Source organism: Larimichthys crocea, chromosome II (genome assembly GCF_000972845.2).
Source record: "Larimichthys crocea isolate SSNF chromosome II, L_crocea_2.0, whole genome shotgun sequence".
Classification (NCBI taxonomy): Eukaryota; Metazoa; Chordata; class Actinopteri; family Sciaenidae; genus Larimichthys; species Larimichthys crocea.
Window position 1 is genome coordinate 10,430,680 of NC_040012.1, and position 26,883 is coordinate 10,457,562.

A 26,883-nucleotide genomic window follows, 5' to 3' on the forward strand; every position below is an offset into this window, starting at 1 on the left:
CATGCTGACTTAACGTCATATTACGTTAAAGTAAACACGCTAAATTAAGCCAACACACACTTGACTTGTATCTCCACCTCAGATAAAAGTCGTGCGTGTTTTCTGGTCTGTTAGATAACATAGGCTGCAGATACTTGTGTGTGTGTGTGTGTGTGTGTGTGTGTGTACTCTGTTGCATTGCCCTAACGTTGACTGCAACATTTACCCTTTTTTGTTGTTGTTGTTGTTGTTGTTGTTGTTGTTGTCAACACAATGTGCCTCACAGCCCCATGAGCACAAGTGGGAACATTGCATTAAAATTGTGGGAGTGTCAGGTGGGTTTAGATATCTGGTTCAGCTTGTTTTCACCAGAGCATAATATCACCCTGAAGGCACAAAAGTCAAAAGTACACATTATACAGTACAGATTATACTGTATAATAACAACTTAAAAAAAACAAACTCATAATTTACAGTCACTGCACATTTCTCCTTTCTTACCTTGCACCAAATCAACACTGCCAAATTGCTGTATATACTTTTGTACAATATATTTGATTTACTATTGCTATTTTGATATTTTATTATGTATAGTTTACTTTATATTTTTATTCTTATGTTGTCTATCATCACTATGTGTAATGCTGCTGCTGCACTGTAATTTCCCAGCTTGGGATAAATAAAGTATATCTATCTATCTATCTATCTATCTATCTATCTATCTATCTATCTATCTATCTATCTATCTATTTATCTATCTCTTTTTTTTATCTGTGTAAATCTTTTGGTTTGGGGCTGAGATCATCTGACTACACTGCGATTTAGTTGACAGTGACCAATGGGAGTGACCCCAATCTACGTAACCCCCCTCTGGCACACGTTACACGACAGTTAATCCTAGTGTGGGTGAGACAGCGGCTCAGATTATCTATTGCTGGTCTATCTCATAGCTTTGATGCTCCATTGCAGGACTCGGGTCCACTCTGTTCCACCAGCCTGACTGCTAATCCACCTCCCCGGGTTGATAACTCATGACCTCGCGTCCTTGTGTCCTGATGTGTCGGTGACATGGGAGAGTGGTGGACAAGCGTGCCAACGGGGACATCTATGGGTAAATTTCTCTGCTAATGTAGGAGGGGGTGTATTTGGTAGAATATTTCTGGTGTATAAAAAAAAAAAAAAAAAAAAAAAAAGGCGACGCTTTTTTTGGCATCTCCTAGAGGTGACCCTTATTTCTGTTCTCATTTTAGAGCAGTGACCTAATTCAATCCCCTTCAGTTTGAGAAGGCGTGGTGTGTAGTGCGTACAGTTGAAATGATTTTTCCTCTTTCTGTTCTCTGTTTTCAGGAAACTATGAGATCTCCAGCATATCGCATGTGACAATGTCCCCCTCAAGACAGAACAACTTTGTGTCAATGTACTCCTCCATGCCCCTGTCCAAAAGCTCCTACAGTGTGATAAGTGCCTTTTGCACTGAGGATAATATTCCTCAGTGCATTACATACATGAATCAGGTACAAAAATGCTCTAGTTTAGTTATAGTTTATGCAAATAAAATGTGTTAATCTAGTGGCAGCCTTCCCATAAGATTTGATGGTAAATGTGGATTTATGCCTCCCCCCCGCTGAATGCTCACAGTGGCGACATATTATTTGTTTTTAATTTCTGTGGAGATGAAACGGTGATGTAAGTCCTCTTTCTTTCACAGGAGCTCGCCTCACTGGGCCTCTCCTCCACATGTATCGAGGCCAGCTCACCAGGGGGAGCCGGCCTGAACACAGTGCCAGCTCTGAATGCCATGTATGAGCTGCTCCAGATTCACCGGCGCAACGTGTGCACATTAACGGAGCTGGAGAATGAACAGCTGAAGAAATCCAGCTCTTTGGAACACATGCAGATGAACAATTCAAGACTCAAGGCATGTATTGACTCACAGAATAATAATGTGTATGCTGTCTGTAATGTGCAGGAATAGATGGCAGACCCTCGAGGATAGAAAAAGTTAAATCTTTCCTTATTCCTACAAAAAGAAATGAATATGACTACTGTACTGCAGAAACTAACCAAGGGCCACAAATTGCTGTGCTCAGATGTCTCACAGTGATGTTTATGTTCACTTGTCTCAGCAGTTGTCTCTGCCTGCTAGGCTAAATGTACCTCTGCTATCTAAATCTTCCAGTGAAGAAGTCAAGGCTATTTTATAAAATCCTCAGACAGCACAAACCAATTTCAGGATGACATTTTCCTCAGGAATCCACTTTTATAGCTTCAACCCTAAACTGTTTGCTTGTGCAGAACATTGCCATCTCACCATGCTCATAACAAAGAGTCATGTGTTTCCTTCCAGGATCAGTTGGAACTGTCCATAAGAGAGAAATCTGGGCTACACGAGACAGAGAGGCAGCTACAACTCAAAATTAAGACTCTGCAGAGCTGCTTGAAAACAGAAAAAGATGAGGTATCGTTTTACTCTATTGCACAATGAGAGACACTGTGTTTTTGATTTTTTTAAAAGAATGTGCTAGAATTATGCAGTATGCATGAGCCTGCATGTTTCAATCATCCCGGACAGGTTCAGAAGCTCCAGAGTATCGTTGCCAGCCGTGCCTCTCAGTACAGTCACGATGCCAAGAGGAAAGAGAGAGAAGCTGCAAAGCTCAAGGAACGCCTGAGCCAGCTACTGGTCGACAGAAAGGATAAGAAACTGGGTACTTATGCTAGTCTTCAGCAAAAATGTATAACCGTTGCTCTTTTAGAACAAGTTTTTTACTTCCTATTTTTCCTACCTAGCTATTGATGTACTGAATGTCTTGGGGAGGTCAGATGGAAAAAGGAGCCACTGGAAGACGGCAAAAGCAGCAGCCAGGTATCATGAAAGCCATCTAGTCGCTTACTGAGTATATTTGTAGCATGTGTGACCATCAGTCATGTAACTGTATTTGTAAATGACACTCGAGCAGCCACGAGGGTGAGATGTACAAGTCCCTGCTGAGTGACTACGAGGCGAGTCAGAGGTCACTGATGCTGGAGAACGCCGAGCTTAAGAAAGTCCTTCAGCAGATGAAGAAGGAGATGATGCACATCCTGAGTCCACGCAAGCCCTCTACCAGAGGAGCCACTGCTGATGACAGCCAGGAGCAGGTATTGTTATGATTGTTTTTATGGTACTAACGCACACAAAAAATTAACTTTGTATCCGCTAAGATCATTGTGATCAGAAAAGGCAGTATTTATGCATTTGCTTTGTTCACAATCACCCGTATTACATTATAGTTCCACTTCGAGCTCCAACAAAGGACTAGTGAGTGACATTAATATTGAAGTTAACCTTGTTTTGTTTTTGCTGTTTTGCTCAGGTGGATTCAGATGGGGAGGAGAAGGCAGGTGAATCAAGCAGAGAAACTCTGGACCAATCCTGTGAGCACGCTAGAGAGCAGCTCACCAACAGCATCCGCCAGCAGTGGAGGAAACTGAGGAACCACATGGAGAAGTTAGACAGCCAAGGTAACTGCAGCACTGTCACATACCCTGATAGACTGCAAAAGTAACTGAGGCTCTTGTGGTGCTAGTTTTATAGATTAAATGTCTTTTACAGATGACTTAATATGATGTTATTAAAGAGATAGGAAGAAGAGAGGACATTTAGATAATCAACTATTGTTGTGTTGTTGTTGTTTCTCAAGCTTCGCAAGTGCAGAATCAGTTGCAGTCCAATAAGGAGGTGATACCAAGGGAGACCCACGATGATGAGATGGAGCGGATGAGGCGTGAAGTGCAGCAGTGCAAAGAGTTCATTCATGCACAGCAACAGCTCCTTCAGGTCAGTGTGTGCTTGTTTATTACACCAGAGATGGTTAGTTGGTCTGTGTAGGCTAAAAATGTGCTTCAGAGTTTTATATCAATATAATTTAATATTATGTTGCCTATACAGCAACAACTCAACACATCATTTGACGATGAGACAGCAGCTCTTCTCAATGACTGCTACACACTGGAGGAGAAGGAGCGTCTCAAAGAGGAATGGAGGCTCTTTGAGGACCAGAAGAGAAACTTTGAGAGAGAGAGAAAGAACTTCACCGAAGCTGCTATTCGCCTGGGGCGAGAGGTACTCAAGTTCTCTGATATAGTCAGGTTTCGTCCTGCGTAAATTGTAGGTGTTGTAGTCGCGTTGCATTCCTCTGAATCTTTTTGTATTCCACAGAAAAAGGCCTTCCAGGAGGACCGTGCTTCATGGCTCAAGAATCAGTTTTTGAACATGACCCCCTTCACAGACCGCAGGAGATGTTCCTCATCCGACGGTCAAAGTGCCTTATCAATCAGTGAGTGTGTGTAATATCAGCTTTGACGTGTAGTGTCACAAATTACCAGTAGGGCTGATACGTTCTTGGTATTTTACAACTGCAAGCTGTGATATTGTGTCAGCATTTCAACGTCCAGCATTCACACTGCAGTTTCCTCATAAATCTAGTTTAATACTAATTAATGAATTGTCTATAATACTGCTTTAAATACCAGTGACATTACAAAAAAAATACTTTCATCACATATATTTTCTTGTATTTGAGGCTTGTTACTTTTGTTTGAATGCATTTTAGGGGAATTATCGATTTATTTACCGCCACGTTGCGCCTTTTCTAACTCGACCTTTTGAAGTTTGAATTTTTTATTTTAAAGTTTCATTTGGCTTTGCACTGAAGCAACTGGTAGGCATATCTCACAAAGAAACCAAGAGAGTACTTTTTAGTTTAATACTTTGAGTACAGAGTCAAGAAGTTACTTCAGCTTTTTTTTTTTTTTCCGAGTATTTGTACTTCTCTCCTGTGTGTTCTTTTGCCGCCTTGTTTTCATTGCCTTTCATCCCCTGCATTTCAGGAAGTGAGCCAGAGATGAGGATGTCTTCCACGAACGCTCAGGTGGCCAAATCCTCAACCTACACTACGTTCTCCACTCCTAAACCTACACAAAGCGCCACTGTGCCATCAACAACCGAACTTTACCGTACACTCCGACTGATCCCAGACGGCAGGTATTATTCACTCACTTAACTACTGCAGGAGAGAGACTGTGTTGGTGCCATGTCATGCCTGTTTTAAACCTCATTTCTTTTTTGTTTTTGTCATCTCAGCTCCTCCAGACATTCAAATCGAGGATGCTGGCAAGAGTCCAGCTCCATTGAAGACAGAGATACTCGCTTCAAGTCAAAAAGCAGAGGTCGATGTGGAGACTTGAGTATCTTCTCTTTGGGTGAAGACGAGAACAGCCTCACATGAAGAACATCCAGTGCCTTTTTTTTTTTTTTTTTTTTTTTTTAATTTAATTTAATTTTCTCGTGGGTGTGATTTCACCTTGGACTTTTAAGACCAATACATGGCTACATTTCATCACCACTGATGAACACAGTACTGTTGTTATGTTGCTTTGTCGTGGACATGCACGTCATTCACCAAAGCGGATCAAAGAAAGAAAGAAAGAAAGCACTTTAATGATTCCTCACAAACAAATCAACACTGACAAATCAGATTTTTAAGCTATATTCAAGGGAGATTATCTACAAAGTAAAGATCCGATTTTTTTTTTTTGTTTTTTTTTAAACATGTGGATTATGTTTAAATAAGTTTTAGTTAAACTTTTTTAATGTTTACATGTTCTAGAGTATAATTTGAATGGACTACATTGACATTAGATTAATAATGACCTGCTCTGCTGGTGTGACAGCACAATAAAGATATTTTTAATTTAAAAAGCTTTGATTTTTTTTTTTGTTTTGTTTTAATTTGGCGCCCACTGGTGTGTTTAAACCGGAGCTGCAGTGTGTGAACAAACCGGAATCCGGATGTCATCATCTTTTTTTTTTTTTTGCTTTTGTCTCGGCAGCATCCCACCCACCGCTCGGTTTTATTTTTCCACACACACACACATAAACAGAGAAAAGCATCGAAAATGTCGGGCTCCTCTAATCTTGTAGCCATGAAAAAAGTCGTACAGCAGCTCCGTTTCGAGGCGAGCATACCCAGAGTGAAGGTAAATGATTTGTTTTTGTTTTTTAATCAAATAACTGACGAGAGGAAAAAAAAAATCTCAACCGTTACCCGCTAACGACGCTAGCCGCGTTAGCCGCTAGTCAACAGGCAGAGCAGGGCGTTGCTTGAACCGAAGGGGAAGTGTTAAAAACAAGTCCGATACAGTGTTAAAACATTAAAGTAATGTCCAGACTTTTTTTTTTTTGTTACTACAAGCGTAACTAAAGCTGACAAAACTCGCGTTGTGAGCAAACTTATCTTTTTAAAAGTGCGTGTAGCTGCTAAGAAGTCCTAAGTGCTTTGTTTATTCAGCGGTGCTACGTACGATGCTAACGTAAGATGTAAAGCAACTTTGATTAAAAATGATTTTTAAACAGGAATGATGTGGAAGATATTCACAGAAATCAGCAGTGCTTTATGTAACACACTGAATTCAGATATATAGATACTTTATTGAGATTGAAGCAGCAGCAGCAGCAGCATGCAAACATACATTAACACAGTATCCATGTCTTTAAATTAACCTGAGATACATTCAAACATGTGCAGGAAAATCCAAAACGTTTGTAGCAAAATTAAACATTTGCATAGATATAAATATGTAGCTGTGTTAAGAAGTTAACCCGTGCTAAACATCTGTATAAAAAGTAGAAAGTGACTGTAGGAATAAGAGGTGTTGTATCCACAACACAGCAACAACAAAAAAAATCAAAGTTTAAACCCTAAAAATGACACAATGCATATGGAGCAGCTGTTTTTCCATGTGGGTAAATTCCTTGGAAATAAGTAGTATTTACAAGGAGGTGTAGTCTGCACCAGAGGCCAAGATATCCTCACCTTTTTTATCTCTAGCATGGGTCGAGCTTGAATAAATTACCCCTGTGTTTAAGACCTCCATATAACCCCTCTGTCATGTCATTTACATTTTGCTTCGTCTCTTTGTCGCCAGGTCTCCCAGGCAGCGGCAGACCTTCAGCAGTTTTGCATGCAGCACGCCATGCAGGACCCTCTGCTGACCGGCGTGTCCTCCAGCACCAACCCTTTCAGGCCGCAGAAAGTCTGCTCCTTCTTGTGAAACCACTGTATTCATTGGTGAGTCTGTCATCCTGTTGTTCTGGTTAAAAGTTCTTCCTGTGCCTCCTTTTTTTTTTAAACACTTTGTGGTTCACACTATAATAAAAGCCTTTTTAATTTGAGAGTTGGGCGTTAAATGTTGGTGGTTTCCTGTGTTTAACAGTTCAAGACAAAAAAAAGCATCAAAACATCCATAGAAACTTTTTATATGTCCCCAGCATAATGTACTTCTTTTACAGCGTATGCTCTGTATATTTCAAACTAATATTGTCTCTTAAAAATGCTCAAACACCCTTCAGGTACCTACATGTGGCAGTTGCTATATTTCGATTACTAATGGATGTTTGGTAGTATCTCTAAATGTTGTCATATAGAATATATAATTTTGTCATCGTAGAATACAGATTACAATATATAAAAGATCAGAAAAGGCCATTAAGTACCAATTGATGGATTAAAATGGTTAATTGAATGTTAATTAAATATATTAAGTACCATTTTAAAATTAGTAGGCAATTTTGTTTTACTGATGAGAAATCACAAAGCAACAAGTGTAAAAAGTCAAATTCTCGCCGTTGAACCAAACCATTGGCATGATCCTAAACAAGATGAAACCTACAAACATTTACGACAACGAAACCCACTTCAATTGTATTCAAATCAAATCCCTGATCCTAATCTATTTTCTGTTTGTGTCTCTGGTTTTCTTTTCTTGTTCTGCAGGCCTTCGTTTTGATGCTACAGGGAAAAGTTGACCTCAACACTGCTCCTCATGCCAAGCCATTATACTGCCACGGGATCTCTCGAGTGTAGAACACATTGGAACCATGCCAGGAAGATGACCATCTATTTTCAATCACAGTAGAAGAAAGGAGACAGGTTTATTTTTCATGGCACAGTATGATTTTCGAGTAAATTATTGTGCCTTTTCTATTGTTCTATTTTAGTCATCACTGTTCTGGACATTTTTGTATTTAATGAATTAAAAAAAAACATTCTTTACTACTCCAATGTTTTATTGATTGGCATTTTTTTCTGTTTTTTGTGCTCTGCAAATTGTTCGACAGACATAACTGCTTGTGAGAACCAGTCGTTTAGATTATGAAATGAAGGCGTTGGCTCTCACTGGGATGCATTTCACAAGTTTAATATTTCAATACAAAACGACATTTAGAAAACACCACAAATTGGGTTGTAGGGGATCATTAAATGCAGAAATACAATATAAAATATACTCCTTTACAAGTAAGTCATCGGTTATCAGCTGTAGAAAAAGTACAAGTATAGTAAAAGTGATATTATGGGATAAATACTGACATGAAGCAAAACTGATTAACTAGTGGTGTGAAAATCAAATTGATAAAATACTGTTTACTGTGTATATTCTATTTTCATACGATTGCTTAATTTATTCTTTCATAATTATTTAATATTAACGTGGGGCCCAGAGGTAGTATAAAGAAACATAAAATTGAGCAAACAGCAGCTACAGTTTGCAGCAGTTTGCTTGACTGTCCATCAGGAGACTCTGCAAATATATAGAGTTGATGCACAGCAGCCGGAGGACATCAGAGGGAAAACCAGAAAACATTTCTCCACCAAAATAAATGAAATAGTCGTTGCAGTAGTTGGTGTGTGACTTGGTGTGATTACGAGTTGGTGTAGCATCGATCAGACTTTATTTGTACTTTATTTTAAGGTAACACCAGAGGCAGGTTAAAAAATAGAACAAAATAAAATCCAGCTCCCTCCCACAGTCCGAAGAAATGCACTTAATAGTTAATTGGTGACTCTAAATTGCCCTTAGGTGTGAATATGAGTGTGAATCATTATTGGCCTTTTATCCAAATTCAGCTGGGATAGGCCCACTGTGACCCTGATGAGGATAAGCAGTTACACATAATGGATAGATGGATGGAAATAAAAAAAAGACTAACAATGAATAGTAATAACATAATTAAACAAAACAATAATAGTAAAAAGTATGTAACCGATTAAATTATATAAGCAGAAAATATGTTAATAAAGTTCAAGATTAAAACATTTAAATTAAGCTTAAGTTTGCTCTTTAATATATGAACACTGTTTGCTGCCTGCAGGTCTGCAGGGAGGCCGACGTGGACCACGGTGAGTAAAGGACGCCTCACCGTGGGGTTTCGTTCAGACTTTGGGGGTGATTAAAGTACCATTCCCAGAGGACTTGACGGTCATATGTTAAACCAAATCCGATAAATATGTGTTATTAAGAGCATTAAGAAATTTATAAATAAAAGAATCTCACGATCTAAAGCTACTGATTCTCTGAACTCTCGCGAGAAGTGAACTAACGAGATTCATGTAAACATGTTCGCGTGATGGGAAGTTCGGTTCTTTGTAGGGAGTCAGATCATTTGACTCAGTTCACCAAGAAGAGTTGGCTCTTTCGGCTCCCAAACGGCTCTTCATTTTATCATTTATACCTTTCATAATTCAGCCAAATTTAGGGCTGTTTTGACTTATGATTTGTATGTAAACGCATATATAATTTAAATTAAATACAGCCTTTCTTCTATTCAAAAGTAAAAATTACATTTTCTAATATCAATAAGTCAATCAGTTGTTTTGTTTTTCAATATCAGCCACACATCTTCAAGCACTTTTATTGTACTGATGAGAAATCACAATGCAACAAGTGTAAAAAGTCAAATTATCTCCGCTGAACCAAACCATTCACATGATCCTCAACAAGATGAAACCTACAAACATTTACAACAACAAAACCCACTTCAGTTCATTCAGATCAAATCCCTGATTCTAATCTATTTTCTATTGGTGTCTCTGGCTTTATTTTCTTATTCTGCAGGCCTTTGTTTTAATGCTACAGGGAAAAGTTGACCTCAACACTGGGGGGTTCGCCCAGGGCGCAAATGTGGCCAGGACCGGCGCTGGCTGTAGCCAATTGTTTTCATTGCATTTACAGACCCTTGTAACTCTCTGAAACCACCCAATAAATGCACTAATTTAATTGTAGAACTGCTCTGCTATACAAAGCAGATAGAAAAACCTATAAATACTTAAGCATAGAAATGTATATATTTTTAAAAAGGACAGCTATTGACTGTTGGATGCATAAGCACACATGTGACATTCAGTTACTGCATGCACGGACCACCGTACATGCAAAACAAAACAAAAACTAAACTAAAAAATTACATCGTTCATTGGTGAGTCTGTCATCCTTGACACATTCGTCTTTGTGATTTCTGAAGAAATTAGCTGGTTCTGGTTAGAAATTCTTCCTGTGCCTCCTTTTTTTTAAAACATTTTGTGGTTCACATTATAACAAAAGCCTTTTAATTTGAGAGTTGGGCGTTACATGTTGGTGGTTTTCCTGTGTTTCCCATCGTTCACTTAAAAGAGCCGGCTCTCTGAACCGGCTCGTTCGCGTCTGACACATCACGCTAGTTTACATACGTGAACTCCGGGGGAACTGAACCCAGGTCAGTTTTGTTGTCCCGCTCCTCTAGCGGTTACAAAAGATGTCGTAAATCACAACTGCTCCTCGACCAGCCGAATGGAACCGCCCACGACGACGCCAGTTTGAAGAAGAATGAATCATGGGACGGCGTTACTGTGGAAACGACGGTAACTTCTTTCGCTAACATAGCATGTTAAAAAGAGTTAGTCGTTAAAAAAAGTGTGTGTAGCGGGTTTATGTGTGAAGTCCGGCCATGATAGACATGTTTGCTGCATGTTAATCTTCTGTCCTGTCGTTGTTTGTGCTCGGTTGAGCGTCGTTTAAACGCTGACGCGATGCTAAAGGCTCAACGAGGACTGTTAGGTGGCTGTGTTTACAGTTAGCTTTAAGCTCATGATGATGCTCCAGGATGGGTCCACGCAGCTCCTCTGCCTCACAGCCAGCAGTGGGGTCCCTCTGTTCACGAGAGGAGCCTCCAAACAGCTGCCCTTCTCTGTCATCGGCTCCCTGAACGGTGTCCACATGTTCGGGGGTGGTCAGGGAGTAGTGCTGTCCTGCTGTGAGACTGAAGATGGGGGTAAGGTGGTGTGGAGAGTTTTCCACGACAGCGTGATGCTCATCGCCGTGGCTGCAGGTGGACAAGGTGGTGCAGGCAGGAGCAGCAGCAGCAGCAGCAAAGAGGTGGAGGCTCGTTTACAACGCCTCCTGGAGAATGTGTGGAGCTGCATGGTGCTGGTGTTGGGGCAGGATGAGCTGGCCAATGTCAGGAATGTTGAGAGGTTGAAGAGGGACTTGAGGTCCTGCTTCGGCCTCATTGATCAGCTGTTGGAGGACAGGCATGAGGGCATCCTGGGTAACCTGACACACTGCGCTGATTCCCTGCTGCCCCCTAACCCCGCTCTTCTCCAAGATGCCGTGCAAGGCTTTGCCCAGGCTGCGGACAGTGAATTCGGCTGCCTCGTCGTCCACGGGCGGATAGCTGCAGCAACAGAGAAGTGGTGGCGCCTAGCACCTCAGGAGGTCGTGCTGCTCTCCGCTCTCATGCGATTTCTCTCAGCTTCTGGATCATCCTCTTGTGATTACCCAGTTTTCCTTCCTCATGGCAGCCCCACCGTGGCCCACCGCCTGCTCCGCTTCCACCTGCTACCTGGGGCGGACGTTTGCGTGCTGTGTGGTCCAACCCCTTCACTGCACAGAGCTGAGAGTGGGCTTGTCGTTCGTTTCTGGACGCCTCTGGTGGAGACCCTGAGGGACTGCCTGGCTGTTGGAGAGCGCTGCTTACCGGGATCTGTATCCCTGCGCCCCGATGTGCTGGCACTTCTTCTCATCAACCGTGAAACCCGTCGATCAGTCTCCTGTGTGCGGACTTCCACTAATCATCCACCTGGTCACCCTCCATTACCCTCAAAGACTCGCTGTTGGGAGCTACTAAAGCTCTTCTACATCTTCAGCACAACGCGCTACTTCACCCAGGAGGAGACTTTGTGCGTCTCCCCAGAGGAGAGGGCTCAGAGAGGCAACACTGAAGACTTCGTCCTCGGGTTCTCCCACCAGCCACTACAGTGCTATCTAGTTTCAGAAGAGTGCAAAAGCTATGGACTTCAGACACCACAGCACCAGCTCTTCCTGCTCATCCCACTGTCAGTGCCCACCTTTGCACTGCGTACGGTGGCCACACAGACCCTGTCTGATATAGTTACAGCCACTGGGTTTTAATTGGACAGTTTACTTTGTTACAACATCTTAATTTCAGTCAAACCACCATCCAATTATTGATATGCTAATTTACTTATAATTTAAATGTGGTTTTGCTGCTGATATTCATATTTCTGTTACGTCTTTATTAATGACTGCAATCATATATAATTTCATATTGACAAACAGATGTAGAGAGCTAAAAATAAGCTTCTATCTGTCCATCTTTTGTGAAGACAATGATTAAAGCAACATTGTGTAGAAGACACAATGTGTGAAGATTTAGCAACCCAGTTTCAAGCAGCCAAAGACATAGCAGCCAGCTAATGTTACTTACTAGTCGAACAGCAAGAAGCCCCGTGTCTGTCTTTCTGCCTTTTTATTTCACCAGGATCTCACCAAAGACTGAAACCAGTTCCAGATGTTCACTTCTCTGGCTGCTACTTGCTTGCTCTTTTTCCTTTTCTCTTCTTTTTCGCTTCCTCCATCAATGTCCTCTTTGGCCTCTTCACCTCTGCCATTATGTCCAAAGAGGCTGCTGAGCCCCGTTTACATTGCCTGCTTTCCCAGCTCTGGTTCTGGCATGACGCTTTCTCCGCTTCCTTTAAAACCTCCTCTTTCTGGTGCTCCAGCCTGCGGTACAAACACTAACACACCCTCCCAGTGCTCTGCACTCAAAGTCTGTGCAGCCCGGCTAACAAAGTGGGCTAACGGCAGCTATAGTTTGCAGCACTTTACATCAGGAAACTACAGAGAGTTGAGGCGGAGCAGCCGGAGGACATCGAGGAAACCAGAAAACATCCAGATCCAGTTTCACCAAGTTCAATTGTTGGTGGTGTGTGACATTGGTACTTCCCGCAGAATATGATACCCAGAGTTACATAGCGTGATTACAAGTTGGTGTTGCATCAAAATGATTTAATATCTGTTATTTTATGGTAGAAATGTTACAAAATGTTGCTTTAACAGACCACTGGTTAGAGCTGCACAACAGAAAAGGATAGCACTCTTATGGTCTCACCAGGTATTTATTACTAAACTACTGCTCAACACTTTGACCCTGACGGAAATATGAAAACAACTGATAATGTCGCACCGCTGTGAACTGCTTTGAGCTCTGTTTAGCATTAAGAGATAAGTCACGAAATGCTTGTTAGACTTACTGAATATTAACATTATCATTGGCACTGCGCTGTATTTGAAAATGTGTTGGAGAATCATGTGAAAATGTAACACTGGGATAAATAAGCGCCTGCTGTTTGTCGCTTTGACACTTTGAAACGTTTGGCTTCAAACATGATGAAAGTATTTATTTTGATTTTGACCTAAATATAGTTGGTTACTCTGTGGCTGCATGATTCACCGAGTGGTTTATTCTCATCTTTCATTCTGCTAAATGTGATAATCATGTGTGCGCTTTGTGGTTGAACGTTTCATTTCAATGACTGGGCAGCTGCAGACGAGATCCATAAACCACTTGCCAAAAGAAAGCTCATATTTTTGTAATATTTTAATTGAAACAGCTCACCATTTATGTTTTTCATATGTCAGACATACAGATTAAAGGTCCAGTGTGTAATATTTAGTGGGCTCTATTTACAGAACATGGCAGAAATTCAATATAATAGACATAACTATGTTTTTATTAGTGTATAATCACCTGAAATATAAAAATATATGGATTTTTGTTGAATGAGCCTTTTTTATATCTATAGACGCTGCGGGTTCCCTTCCACGGTGTCCTACAGTAGCCAAGAGCAGACAAACTAAACACTAAGATAAGCCACTGTAGTTTCTATCCACACTGGCAAAGGACAGGGTGAGCTGAAGGGGTTGCAATCAGCATGTACATTAAATCTTACACACTGGTCCTTTTTTAAAAGCATCAGTCTGGAGTTCTGGTGAACTCTCTGTGCTGCTTAATTCTATAATAATAGTGGCAGTGAGGATTTATTGACAAAACACACACACAGCATTATTGAATGAAGACTTTGTGTCCTGATAATTGTAGTTTTTTTTAATACTGTGCTGATCATTTCAAGTTCCTGTCAGAGAAACAAGACAGTTAATGCATTTCCTCACAGAACCGGCCCAGTTTAGCCTGGGAAAATGGAAATTTGAGCCAGTGTAATCAGGCCTTACTTTGTCCCTTGTGTCTGACCAAGGGATTGTTATGGTAAAATGCAGTGCATAATGCATATTCTGTGCAAAACTAGGTAAATAAAGTCTTATCTTATCTCATCTCAAACCACCTCAGCTGGCAGAGGTCACCGGCTCCGGTCAGGATAGGAGGAGCATTCCTGAGTATTTAGTAACGGATTACAATTCAAAGTCTCCTCCCAAAGAGCATGGAGCGCTCAGAACAAAAAGCGGGGCGCATGCTGCGCTGAGCTCGGGACAAGGTTTGAAGCTGCAGCCGCCGGTCCGCTGGTCACATCCATCCGAGCCACGTCAAGTTGTTCCGAAAAGCTGTTTTGGTTCAGAGTAACCGGAGAAACGACCCTGACTGACAGCATCACGGTGCGTAGGATAACGGGGGGTGGGATAACGGTTTATGTGAAGTCACACAAAGGGGAGGGTTGTCCGTAGTATTGCCATGTGTGCAGGGAGCAAACCCCAAACTTTCACAGTGAGGAAAGTCCAGTCAGTGTGTGAGTGCATGCAGTCAGGGACCTGAAGAAACATCCTGGGATTTATTCACAGTTTTGGCGAAGCCCCATTAGCTCGTCCACCTCTGAACAGTCCAAAGGTCCGAGCGCCTCGTCGGTATATTAAGGAGCGTGGTGCCACCTCTTGCACAACTTTTTTAGTGTGAAGAAACCGGTGTGTTGCAGGTCGCGGTGCACCGCAGAGCATTTTAATAGTGACTCAACATTGTTAAAAGGAGACAGTAGAAATGGCAGCAACACGGATGCAGCTACTATCACCCAGGAACGTCCGACTTTTAAGCCGCGGGCGAGACGAAGTGTTAGCCGGTTGCAGTGGAGCGCAGCGGCCCGGCGGTGGTGGTGGTGGTGGTGGTCCCAGGGTCCGCTCACTGACCTCTTCCCATCTGTCCTCCTCTTCTCCCGGCAGAGCTTTATCAAGTCTGAGTGCGACTCGGCGTGGGGTCCCTAAAGAGAAAATGACCGAGAATGGAGTGTCGCCCCGGGCCAAAGTGTTGACCATCGACACCATGAACCCCACGGTGAAGAAGGTGGAGTACGCGGTGAGGGGGCCCATTGTGCAGCGGGCGGTGGAGCTGGAGAGGGAGCTCTCTGAGGTTTGTACAACAGGCCGTCTGATATCAGTGTTCACACCACCAGCAGACTGATTACATTGATGCTGTCTGTCTGTTTAATGTCATCAGCTTGTTATAGACTTATTTCAATGGATACACTGTAAAAACAAACATGTTTTATATCAAAAAGATGGTCTGAACTCTGCCTAACAATCTAATCTACTTTTATTATTACTGTATGTTTGTTAATGGGCCATAATGAACTATTTCTATCTACTTAAAATAGATTGTTATTGACAAACTAGTCTGTAAAAATCTCTCTACAGATTTGAATAGGTTTAAAGAGCTCTGTGAGCTTATTTGCTGCTGCTGCATGTTTGTGGGGTTTATTTCTTTGGCTGAGTCCATTCAGGTCAGCTCAGTGGGTTTCCAGTCGTGGTTATGTTTTTACTTTTAACTCTTCCAACCATTACCCCCAAAAGAAAGACGTGTGTTATCGCTTGTTTTTCCTCACACACCCTCTTGTCAAAGTCCATCCAGTTAGTCAGTAATTCCTGACGATGTTTGTCACATCAGAAACACTGTAGGCTGGTGTGATCCAGATATTTTTAATATTCATACTGTTAATTTATAACCTGCTTTTCAGTTGTTTTTTAAACTGAGAGATCCTCACAGAGAGGTAAAGACCCATAGTCCACACCAGAAACTGTCCCCAGTGTCCAACTTGGCTGATCTGTCCACTATTATGCCTTTTATCCACTCGCCTGTTATGTTTGTTGTGGTGACTGGTCATCTCAAAGGTCTATAAATCAGTAAAAATCTCTATCTCAGCTTTGTCCAGCATTTAAAATCCGCTGCTGATTTTGTTATTTATGCAATACATTATCAGCCTATTCCTTAAATACACACCATTAGTGTGTTCTTCTTTTTTTTTTTTTTTAAAAAGGAAATCTGTGTTCAGTCCCTTCTTGCTCCGGTCATGGTGATGTGGCAACCAGCTGTTAGTGCACAGTGTGCAGTCTGGTGTGAAAACTGTCCTCTCTTGAGTTATTTGCACAGGAAGGGATGAGTTGACAAAAAAGGTTCTTGCACGGGTAAAATCATCCAGCAATGGACTGTAATGACAGTGATGACCTTTTTTAACCAGATGGCTCACTGGCACCATAGATTATATGTTCTGTTTGCTTTGACTAGTGCTTATCCACAGCTTTACCCCTACACTCTTTATAGGATATTTATTTTCTTACTGACTGGACAATAGTTTGATCAGGCGTATTGATGGAGATATTTAGATGTTCACAGAGCAGAAGACATTGCTGCTATATTCAGCTGGCAAAAACCAGAGAAGATATCTAACAATGGGAGCATTTTGCAGAGCATTTATGAACTTTTTATTCATAATATTTCCAACTAGGACAAAAGAATCACCACAAAACCCTTGTTCACCAACTGTAGGTTGTCCTGTTGCCAGTCCTTTTCAATAGAACAGTACACAGCCAGAGGGCAAAAATGCACCCCAAGTAATCATTCACAGCCCTCCCCATCTTATTCCACGTTTTTCAGAGACACTGAACTGCGTTTCACAAAATTTTTAACTGAAACTCTCTCATCAAAACACATTCCTTTTCATTTTTCTTTTTCACAAACACTTCCAATTCAAACTGCGGTTTGGATGGTGTTGGATTACTTTGGGAAACAGGTCACAGTGCTATTCTCACTTTTGTCTGCGATTTTAAACACACACACACAAATGAATGCACACTGTGATCCCCTACTCCAGTTTCCTACACACCTTGTTTCTCTGGAACTGAGATGTTTGGTCTTTATTTGCAGCTCAAGTCCGGCCTTGTTCTTGTTATTTTCTGTTATACTGAAGCTGTTGGGTTTTTTTTTCCAAATGGGGAAAAGAAACAAGACGGACTTTGGGACAAATTACAGCACCAGCTAACAAGTGCTCAGATAAAGGCGTCACATACAGTTATTACATTGTGTCCTTTGTTTGTACTAATGAGCTGCTAGCTGATAGTGAATGGGGACTTTTTTGAGGACAGACCTCAAACAAATACTTTCCACATATTCTGCCAGAATGAAAAGTAATATGCAAATCTCTAAACACTGATCTCCACGATGAATGTGCAGTTCATGAACATTGAGTTTATTTGGCATGAACTTACAGACTGCAACTTTATTATCCGAACTTTACTGTATGCTGTTATCTGCTTAAGTTATTTACAAGTGCTTTCACTGCTTTACATCCTTAATGATGAAATGTTTATTTTGTAAAGAAGCAAAAGGATATGCAGCTTGAGCTTGTACATCAAGAGCACAGCGGTGAAGGACAAAAAGGCACAAGAGCCTCTGCAGTTGGTGCTCAGGAGCAAAGGTCAATGTGCCTCCAAAAGATCCTCATCATGAATGGGTGGGACTTTTGACCTAAGGGGTGTTACTCACCCGGTATGCTGTTATTGGTCCAGACTCAGAGACGCCTCTAATATGTGACCAGTGAAAGAGACAGAGAGGGCTTCTCAAAATCTGGACAAATCAAACAAACAGGCTGTTTTCATTTCTGCAGGGAGTGAGGTTCCAACTTGTGGCTTCCCTGCGGTGTCACGCTGTCTCTAACATCTGGTGTTAACCGCATGTGTGTGCTACGTGGCTGCCCACATTAGTTTGTCCGTCAGTCAGTGGTCTCAGCTGCTCAAGGGATTATCTTTCAGAAATGTTATGTAATTGACCTGGGAGACAGTAAATTAATACTTTTATTTTGGTAACTTTTACTCCCCTAATTATTTTTGACGTCAAGTTCTCGGCTGCTTCGCTGTCAGACGTCCTGTTCGTTCTCAGTTTGCACTGAGGTTAAAAGCATACGTCTAATGTGCGTTGCTGTGTTTTTGTGTCAGGAGGTCAGTGGTATCAGACCGATAAGGTAGTGTGCGCAGGTTGAAATTTTCTACCCGTGTTTACACAAACTATCTACACTGCAAGGTTTTTACTAAATGCTTTCTGTCTGTACTGCACAGCTGCAGTGTGACCTCCCATCTTAGTAATCAAGTTCTCTATGAAGGATAGATGTGTGTGTGTGTGTGTGTGTGTGTGTGTGTGTGTGTGTGTGATAGAACAAAATTAGCATAGAGGACAGCTGACACCATACAAGGCTTTCCTGAATATACATGATACTGAGTTAAGTTACTTCTGGGGTTTATTTTGTTACTCCAAATTTCAGACAGAAAGACTTGTGGAAACTTATTGGAAATCTGAAATTAAAGCTGCCCTGTAAAGTTTTTTGTTTTATTTTTTATAAATAAACTTATGTTACATTCACTCTTTTTTTCTCATTAAAACACATTTTCTGTGTGTTTGATCAACTAGTTGAATGTATTTTAAAGAAGGAAAAAAAATATATAAATAAAGCAAAATCTAATGGTAAACCTACATATTTTTTACTTTATTTAAGGTCTACATGTAAGCCTGGAGCAACAGACAGACAGTCTGTTGTACCCCTCATGCCCAGAAAGGCTAATATTTGATTGAGTAAATATTTAATGTGATTTAAAAAGGGGACGGTATAGCTAATATTCAAGTAAGCATTTGGACTTCTTTACACATTTTAATCCAGGAAAGTGAGTTCTCCACTCCAACCACCAGCCAATATAATCCACCCCTGGAAGTGGTTTTGAGTAAACCACCAAACCTGCTGTGCGCTCAGCAGCTCACCAGCCTCTTGTGGTGTAAATGTTTATAGAAAAGTTCATGTATGTGTTAAGCCTGTGTGCAGGCGCAGTGTTTAGGTGCAGTGAGGCTTTCTCAGCCTACCCTGTTCTCATTGACAATTCGAGTCAAGGTTTGTCAGGACATTGTTTTCTTATCTACAAAGAGAACAGATGCTCCTCTTCTTCACATGTGTGATCATTTCTGTATGCTGTGTTCATGCTCTGCAGGGAATGAAGAAGCCTTTTGCTGAAGTCATCAAGGCCAACATTGGTGATGCACATGCTATGGGCCAGCAGCCAATCACTTTCTTCCGACAGGTCTGCTCCTAATCCCTTCATCTAAATATAGCACCTCCCCTCTGACTTCTCTCATCTATAAAACTGATTTCTTCCTCATTAACAAAGTTGCTGTCAATCATTTTCTCTCTCTCTCTCTCTATCTCTCTCTCTCTTTCGCTAATGCAATAATTCATGCATGAGTTTGCACAATGTCTCTTCCACCCTTTATACTCACACCTCTCTTTGTTTCAAGGTCTTGGCGCTCTGCTCCTACCCCGAACTGCTGAATGACAGCACATTCCCAGAGGATGCTAAAAGTAGAGCACGCCGCATTCTGCAGTCCTGTGGAGGGAACAGTATGGGTGTGTATGAGTGTGTTGGGTTTTCTGTGCAAGCACAATAAGCTTTATATAACCTTGGTTTGCTAATTATCACCTTGAGCGTCAAAGTATGCTTTCTGGTGGTGTTTGTTGTGTTAAAGCTCTTAAGTTGTCATAGCAACTTGCCTTGTCTTCCTGCAGGCTCCTACAGTGCCAGTCAGGGCATAGACTCTGTACGTCAGGATGTGGCGCGCTACATTGAGCGAAGGGATGGCGGTGTGCCCTGCGACCCAGACAACATTTACCTCACCACAGGGGCCAGCGACGGCATTGTGGTAAAAAATCACCTCTCACCTGTTTAAACGACTTAAATGAATGTCTGTTGTTTTTCCAGCAGCACACCAGCAGTAGTAGTAGTAGTAGTAGTAGTCTAAACTGAGACATTGACAATCTAACAAAAGAGATGTCTCTTCATCAGTGAAGGACGCACCACACAAGCCGTCACTAGCAGGGAAATTAGATCTCCGATGCCCAAATATGTTTGCATGTGACCCTTTAAAAGCCGGGTATTACTTACATTTCACTTTTAGTTATCTCTCTGTGAGTCCAAAAAAACAACAGACTCAAGAAAAAAAACATTTCTCTTCGTTGTTTTACTCAAGTTTGTATAAAACTGTTGAGCTGACATATCTTTTTTGACCTCCCTATCCTGCACTTGTAGACCATGCTGAAGCTGCTGGTGTGCGGTGAGGACGAGACCCGTACGGGCGTCATGATTTCCATACCCCAGTATCCCCTGTACTCTGCCGCTCTGGCTGAACTGGGCGCCGTGCAGATCAACTACTACCTTAATGAGGAAAAGTGCTGGAGTCTGGACATCAGTGAGCTGCAGCGTGCTCTGGATGAGGCCCGGCGCCACTGCAACCCACGAGCCCTGTGTATCATCAACCCTGGAAACCCCACCGGTAAAGTTTTTTAAATCTTTTGAGATCAAAGTGACTACTGGGCTGTTAGTAGTTGACAGTATTTTTACGTATTATATCATCCTGTTCAGCAGTCTAGTGTCAGTTTTAGGAGATGGACACAAGAATATAAAAACATCATGAAAAGGGACTTTTATTTTGACATAACAAAGACTGAGGCAGTGTCAAATTTAAAGTTTCAGGTTTGTTCACAGTATTTAATATTTGTACATTTTTGTCAGTGAAATGAACCTTTTCTTCTAAAACATTAATTTACTACTACTCCATATACTAGCTTCCTCTTCGCTTTTAACTGGGCATCTTGTGGCCGTCCTCAGTGGTTAGAGTTTGCACAGTTGTCATGGAGATGGCTCACTGTACCACCACAGAATGGCTGTCAGATGTTACGACATGATGACAGCTGAGCAAACTCCTTCTGCTGTGGTAGAAGGCAAGATGTGGTTTGAAAGCCGACCACATATTTCATCCACTACTCAAAGAAGAGCCACTAGATGGCAGCAAGTAGTCACGACTGCCGGCCTAATCAACGTCTCAAACCTTTCTCTCTGTAATGAGCCTCGTTCTCGTTCACAGGTCAGGTGCAAAGCAGAGAATGCATCGAGGATGTTATCCGATTCGCAGCAAAGGAACGTCTCTTCCTCATGGCTGACGAGGTACCGTCTCACTGTCTTTTAACATCTGCCTCCTTTATTGTTTTCTGCACGCCGGTGACACCTGTCATTCGGTCTTCACCCCTCCCCCCAGGTGTACCAGGATAACGTGTATGCTGATGGATGCCACTTCCACTCTTTTAAGAAGGTGCTGTTTGAGATGGGACCAGAGTACTCAAACACAGTGGAACTGGCATCTTTCCACTCCACCTCCAAATGTTACATGGGAGAGTAAGTCATTTTACTTTGTTTTGTTGTGTTGCTTACATAAAATCCGTTTCTAGGTCACATCCTAATGTTTTCTCTTCCTCTTAGGTGTGGCTTCCGTGGAGGCTACATGGAGATCATCAACATGGACAGTGAGGTGAAGGCCCAGCTGACCAAGCTGGTGTCTGTCCGCCTGTGTCCCCCTGTCCCTGGTCAGGCTCTAATGGACCTGGTGGTCAACCCTCCGCAGCCTGGGGAACCTTCATATGACAACTTTATCAAGGTACATTGCACAACCTCATTTATCTGCAGCGTGGACAAATTAATCAATACATCAATAAACTGCAAGGTGATCTCTTGTTGTACATTTTCAGCGCACTGACACCATCATCATTACATATTCAGGATAAAATATGCTCTGTACACTGCTATTGATTACAGATTTTACCTTGTCATTTGTTTTTTTGTTGTAGAGTTTTCTGAACAAACACACTGAAAACATGAAATATGATGAAGAACTTTTGTATTATTTAGATATGACATGCACATGTCGCTGTGTTAAAACGACCTTGACTATATACACATTGTAATACAGTGAATATGCATTTTATTCCTGTTATTTTATGACAAATGAGTTTGCGATGTATTGGGTTTGTTGTCATTTTTGTTTCCGTTAACTTGTGATCTATCATGTAACATCGTCTCATTGTAATTCTTGTAAATTGTTATCACTGTCATGGTGTTGAAACATGAGTTACATCATGCACGAAACTGCTCTTGAACATTTTTATTCAAGTAGCACACCTTACAAAAAGAAACCTCTTGAGAGACCATGACCTCTTGTCGGTCTTGTATAAATTCTCTGTGCAGCTCGTGGCATTCACATGATCTCTGTTCACACCTGCTGTACAATAGAAGAAATTCCTGCAGAAAACATTGTTAAGATTCACTGTTTCACTTCCAGCTATTAAAAAAAAGGCAGCTGACGACCTAATGGACCCGAGACATAACTCTTTCAAGAATTTGACATTTTTAAACTCTGCTAATATTACTCCAGACCTCACTGAGCTCAATGGTACAGGGAATTGCTACATATTCTAGTACATTCAGTCACGCAAATATTGTTGTGGGTGTTTCTTGATTCTAGTAACACCTCCCTTTGTTCTGTATGTTTATTCTCTCCCACATCCAGGAGCGCACAGCCACGTTGAATGTCTTAGCAGAGAAGGCCAAGCTCACAGAGCAGGTTCTCAATACTGTGCAAGGCATCAGCTGCAATCCTGTGCAGGGTGCTATGTACTCCTTCCCTTGCATAACCATCCCCGAAAAGGCCATCAAAGAGGCCACGGTCAGTCCTTAACATACTCTTTATAAATGTTTCAATATTCAAGTTTGATTTAATTGTCTCTTCAAGGAAATGAACAAAGAAATCAGGAGCAGCGAAAATAAAGGAATAAAACAGATGAAGCAGTTATACAAGAACTATTACTCCCATTAATGCTTATTTTTTGGTCCACTCATTATTCTTCCTCCTCAACAGCCCTCGATTAATTGTCATATTCCACTCATTGGCATTTAATACACATACTCTCTCATTGTGTTAGAACAAGTAACCATTTACCAGGTCCGGTACTTTGTGTCTCCACCTCCGTGTTTGCTTAAGAGAACAAATGATTTCCAATAGCTTGTGGTTTCAATTCTGTCCCGAGGTTAACTGCTCAGTAGGAATTTCAGGGAGGGTGGATGAGTCGAGCCGAGAGTCTGATTAGCCTTACAGAGGATAAGGTCAGAGTAAAGCTGACCTGCTGACACCTCATCAATCCCAGCGATTCTGCTCACCATCCTCAGTACACAGTTGTAGCATTGCTTCGCTTTTGATTGTGCTTTTCCCAGAAAACCGCGTAAAGGCCGAGCTTCTTTAGCAGCGCTCTTTACCATCGGCAGTTTAAATAGAGCTGCTGTGTGGCCCATTGAGTGTGATCTCAATACTCCACTACTTCTAAGACTGAGACGCTTGAAAAGGTTTAACAAGAGGTTTTGATGCAGATGAAATGAGATATACTTTCAATTAATTTGATCTCAGACCAGTACTCATCATCAGTACTCAACATCAGCCTTCAGTTATCTTTTATACTGCTGAAGGAAACATCCTGTCCTCACTCAACTCCAAAGCACATGTGCTACAATAACTGGAAGACATAAAAAGAAACAGAAAATAAGGATAAGTGGTTATAGAAAGTGGATAGATTGATACAGAGTAAACTACAACAAACAGGAGTATGATGGAGGCATATGCTATAAGGATGTGTCGTGCACAGTGTATGTACAGTGTACTAAAAGTTCCCTGCTGCATGTTTAACTTGAAGAGCTTCTTAGCTTTAGCTTTCAGCTGCATAACTACTTAAGATGACCTATTTTTATGTTACATAAAGTAGTAAGTACTGGCATGGACTGTCAGTTACAAAGAGATGCTTTCATTTGGCCCAATTCTGCATTCAATCGATATAATTTTCTACAAACTGAAAATCATTTTTAAGAAATTGAAGTCATGACTCAGAAACAGGATGTAGTGGAAGATAAATATTAAAGAAAGCAGTTCAGCTCAGCGGGAATGCTGTTAAAGAAGTACATGCAGTACTTTAAGTATAAAGGTTATACAGTGAGTCACAGTGTTCTGTTATAATTTAAACTTTTAGCCCACAGCAAAACTGTGCTTATCAAAGAAAAACGACCAAATTTTGAAATACTCACAACTTAAAAAAAAAAAAAAAGTCCTCAATGGTGCCATAATGTGTCTTTTCCTCTTTGTTAGGACAACGGCCAGCAGCCGGATATGTTTTACTGCATGAAGATGCTGGAGGAGACTGGGATCTGCCTCGTACCTGGAAGCGGCTTTGGTCAGAGGGATGGAACCTACCACTTCAGGTACAAAACACTGCAGAGCTGCAGCTAACAATCATTTTGATTATTGATTCACCTGCACGATAGTGTTTTAGTTTAGTTTTTTATGGAGGATCACAATTGCCAAAATCAAAGATAAATAAATAAATTAATTAATTAATTAATATTCCATTAAATGCACCAAAATATTATTAAAACAAATATAGAAAATTTGACCTAAATTGATGTTCACATTTAATTTGCTTCTGTATTTGTTGATCTTTGTATTAAATCCCCTATTTATTTACTTTCACTTTTTATTTATTAATTTATTCTTATTGACATGTATTTATTTATATATTTATTTATGTGTTATCTTCCCTTTGCATTCGTCCCCTATTAATTTCTGGGTTTTCATTTTACATTTTTGGTTCGTTATGTAAATTAAGTAGCTCATTCATTTAATGCAATTTTTAATTGTATGACATTTTATTTATTGGCTCATTTAATTATTTTCAATTTTGGCAGTTGCCACAATTCATTGTTTGATCACCAGAAAGTATTGAAAAAGTCTTAAAATTGCTTAATTTGTAGCCGGAAAACCAAAAATATGTTTTCTTATTTCTTTTTTGTAAAATAAATGTTGTACGTAAACAACTTAATATGTTGGTTTCATGTCTGAACATGCTTCCGACAGCAGTCTTTCAGTATCTCTTTAAACACGGCACATGTCTGAATTGAATGCTGACGGATTAACGTATAGACTGCTCGGTTAAACATGCATACAAGATCAGTGTAATAAATCTATCATCTATAGCTCATGCAAGTATGAAGCACTAAGAGCCAGTTTTAAGAAGCTCAGGAGATTCTTCACATATCAGATCAGTCTATAGAAACTTTTCCCTCTTGGTGTGACCCTCATACAATGATAATCTGACCAACTGTCTCTCCCTATATTTTCTAATTTTCATTCATGCCAACTGCTTTGATGAATAAATGAATATAAGCAAAATGATTTACATACCATGTGAGAGCAAATAGGAATTAGACCAGAGTCATAACTTCCAGTGTGTAAGATTTAGACAGATTTATTTGTTTATTTGTATTACAATGAGCCCTTAAACAGGGCCCGGCATTTTGTGCCGACATGTTTTAACAGTATGGACAAACCAGACACTGGCTCAGATGGGGCTTTGCGTATGTTAACTCTTAGTCAAGACATCTGCTGTTGTTACATCATTCAGTGTGTTTCTTTTCTTTCCCCCTCTCCCTCCGCAGAATGACCATCTTGCCGCCGACGGACAAGCTGAAGATCCTGCTGAAAAAAGTCAAGGAGTTCCACCAGAAATTCACACAGCAGTATTCCTAAATTTCTAATTCTCTTCCTCTGTTCACAAGCGGAGCAGCTCAGCAGCCACAAGAAATACACTAATCCAAGTGCCTTTCCCACGACAGCTCTGGCGGTCTCTGCGATGACACACTCGAGCCTCTACAGCTGTCTCTCATTTGGACATTCACATACGATACAAAAGGCACTGTATTGTGTCCGAAAACAAAACTGGAGATGAAGAAATGAAATCAAAAGACGTGTGTCAGCTCGGTACAAAAATAATGGTTGTGTGTGCGGTTTCAGCTTTGAAGGATGTATAGCATGTCTTTGTATTTGTGAATATGAGAGATAGATTGTCTATGTGAATACCAAGCTAAAAGAAAGGTACAACTGAAGGAAAAATTGTAATGCTTGGAACCTTGAGTTTGTATAAAATATTTCATTCCAGCAGGCGGAAGAAAAAATGCAGAAAGGTTTCCATTTGCATGATGATTCAGAGATGATTTTGTAGAATCAAAATAAATGTTAATAGTCTTTATTATGTCTCGTTATTTTGAGAGAGCTGTGAAGAAAAAGTGACATTTTTCTTTTGAACGTGAACATTTAAGGAGAAACAATGTGGCACTGTGGCTCCTCTAAAAAGAGAAAGATAAAATATCACAAATGCATAATTTCTTCAAATCTTCATACTTTCACCTTCAGTGTCTTGTACTGGAAAAGAAACTGTCTGTAGGAACGTTGTTCCTTTTTAACCTGAGTTTTCATTCCTAAGTGCAACAGTTACTGATTTAAGATTACTCTTTAAAGCGAGTTTATGTAATGTTTGACAGAAAAAAAGGAATACAGTTTTCCTCTCACAGATAAAAAGTTACATTTTTAAACAATGAAACACCCTTGTTCAATTCATTAAACTCAGGATTTTTGCTTACAGAAGACATACATTCCACTTAAATAATATATATTTAATAGATTAAATATAGTTAACTTGCTCAGATTTAGTCATTTTTCTTGATTTATGTGCTTCTGCATAGTTAAATAGTTTGTTTGTCTTTCTCTTACAACTGGGAGTCTACATAGTG

The 26,883-nt window shown here is 40.8% G+C and overlaps 4 protein-coding genes across 6 annotated transcripts in view; all 4 read left to right on the forward strand.

Annotated features, from left to right (window-relative positions):
* ssx2ipa (synovial sarcoma, X breakpoint 2 interacting protein a) overlaps positions 1 to 5,566 on the forward strand; it is an 11,867-nt gene extending 6,301 nt beyond the window's left edge. Inside the window, exons 2-14 of the mRNA XM_019267100.2 lie at positions 949 to 1,090; positions 1,327 to 1,493; positions 1,688 to 1,897; positions 2,327 to 2,437; positions 2,552 to 2,687; positions 2,770 to 2,845; positions 2,940 to 3,120; positions 3,336 to 3,483; positions 3,663 to 3,799; positions 3,911 to 4,084; positions 4,181 to 4,298; positions 4,852 to 5,005; positions 5,105 to 5,566. Coding sequence (XP_019122645.1) covers positions 1,048 to 1,090; positions 1,327 to 1,493; positions 1,688 to 1,897; positions 2,327 to 2,437; positions 2,552 to 2,687; positions 2,770 to 2,845; positions 2,940 to 3,120; positions 3,336 to 3,483; positions 3,663 to 3,799; positions 3,911 to 4,084; positions 4,181 to 4,298; positions 4,852 to 5,005; positions 5,105 to 5,249 — 1,800 coding nt within the window. The 5' untranslated portion in view covers positions 949 to 1,047 and the 3' untranslated portion in view covers positions 5,250 to 5,566. The remainder of the gene's footprint in view (positions 1 to 948; positions 1,091 to 1,326; positions 1,494 to 1,687; positions 1,898 to 2,326; positions 2,438 to 2,551; positions 2,688 to 2,769; positions 2,846 to 2,939; positions 3,121 to 3,335; positions 3,484 to 3,662; positions 3,800 to 3,910; positions 4,085 to 4,180; positions 4,299 to 4,851; positions 5,006 to 5,104) is intronic.
* A 256-nt stretch (positions 5,567 to 5,822) lies between these two features.
* Positions 5,823 to 8,084, forward strand: LOC104917749 (guanine nucleotide-binding protein G(I)/G(S)/G(O) subunit gamma-5). Its single transcript, XM_019267101.2, has 3 exons — positions 5,823 to 6,000; positions 6,949 to 7,091; positions 7,797 to 8,084. The coding sequence occupies exons 1-2, from the start codon at positions 5,920 to 5,922 to the stop codon at positions 7,072 to 7,074; spliced, it is 207 nt and encodes a 68-aa protein (XP_019122646.1). The 5' UTR covers positions 5,823 to 5,919; the 3' UTR covers positions 7,075 to 7,091; positions 7,797 to 8,084.
* Positions 8,085 to 10,527: 2,443 nt separating this feature from the next.
* Positions 10,528 to 26,342, forward strand: gpt (glutamic--pyruvic transaminase). 3 transcript variants are annotated; one of them, XM_010729237.3, is made up of 12 exons: positions 10,528 to 10,697; positions 15,301 to 15,487; positions 19,384 to 19,473; positions 19,688 to 19,796; positions 19,956 to 20,089; positions 20,476 to 20,719; positions 21,311 to 21,390; positions 21,482 to 21,618; positions 21,703 to 21,877; positions 22,787 to 22,942; positions 24,407 to 24,519; positions 25,753 to 26,342. In XM_010729237.3, exons 1-12 carry the CDS (start codon positions 10,663 to 10,665, stop codon positions 25,841 to 25,843), a joined length of 1,551 nt encoding a protein of 516 aa, XP_010727539.3. In that variant the 5' UTR covers positions 10,528 to 10,662; the 3' UTR covers positions 25,844 to 26,342. The 3 variants fall into 3 exon arrangements, with proteins under 3 accessions (XP_010727539.3, XP_010727540.3, XP_010727537.3); XM_010729238.3 differs by lacking the exon at positions 10,528 to 10,697 and adding an exon at positions 14,567 to 14,745; XM_010729235.3 differs by lacking the exon at positions 10,528 to 10,697 and having other exon boundaries at positions 14,782 to 15,487.
* On the forward strand, positions 10,704 to 13,574 carry fuz (fuzzy planar cell polarity protein). Its single transcript, XM_019267147.2, has one exon. It carries the CDS (start codon positions 10,924 to 10,926, stop codon positions 12,244 to 12,246), a length of 1,323 nt encoding a protein of 440 aa, XP_019122692.2. The 5' UTR covers positions 10,704 to 10,923; the 3' UTR covers positions 12,247 to 13,574.
* Positions 26,343 to 26,883: the final 541 nt, after the last annotated feature.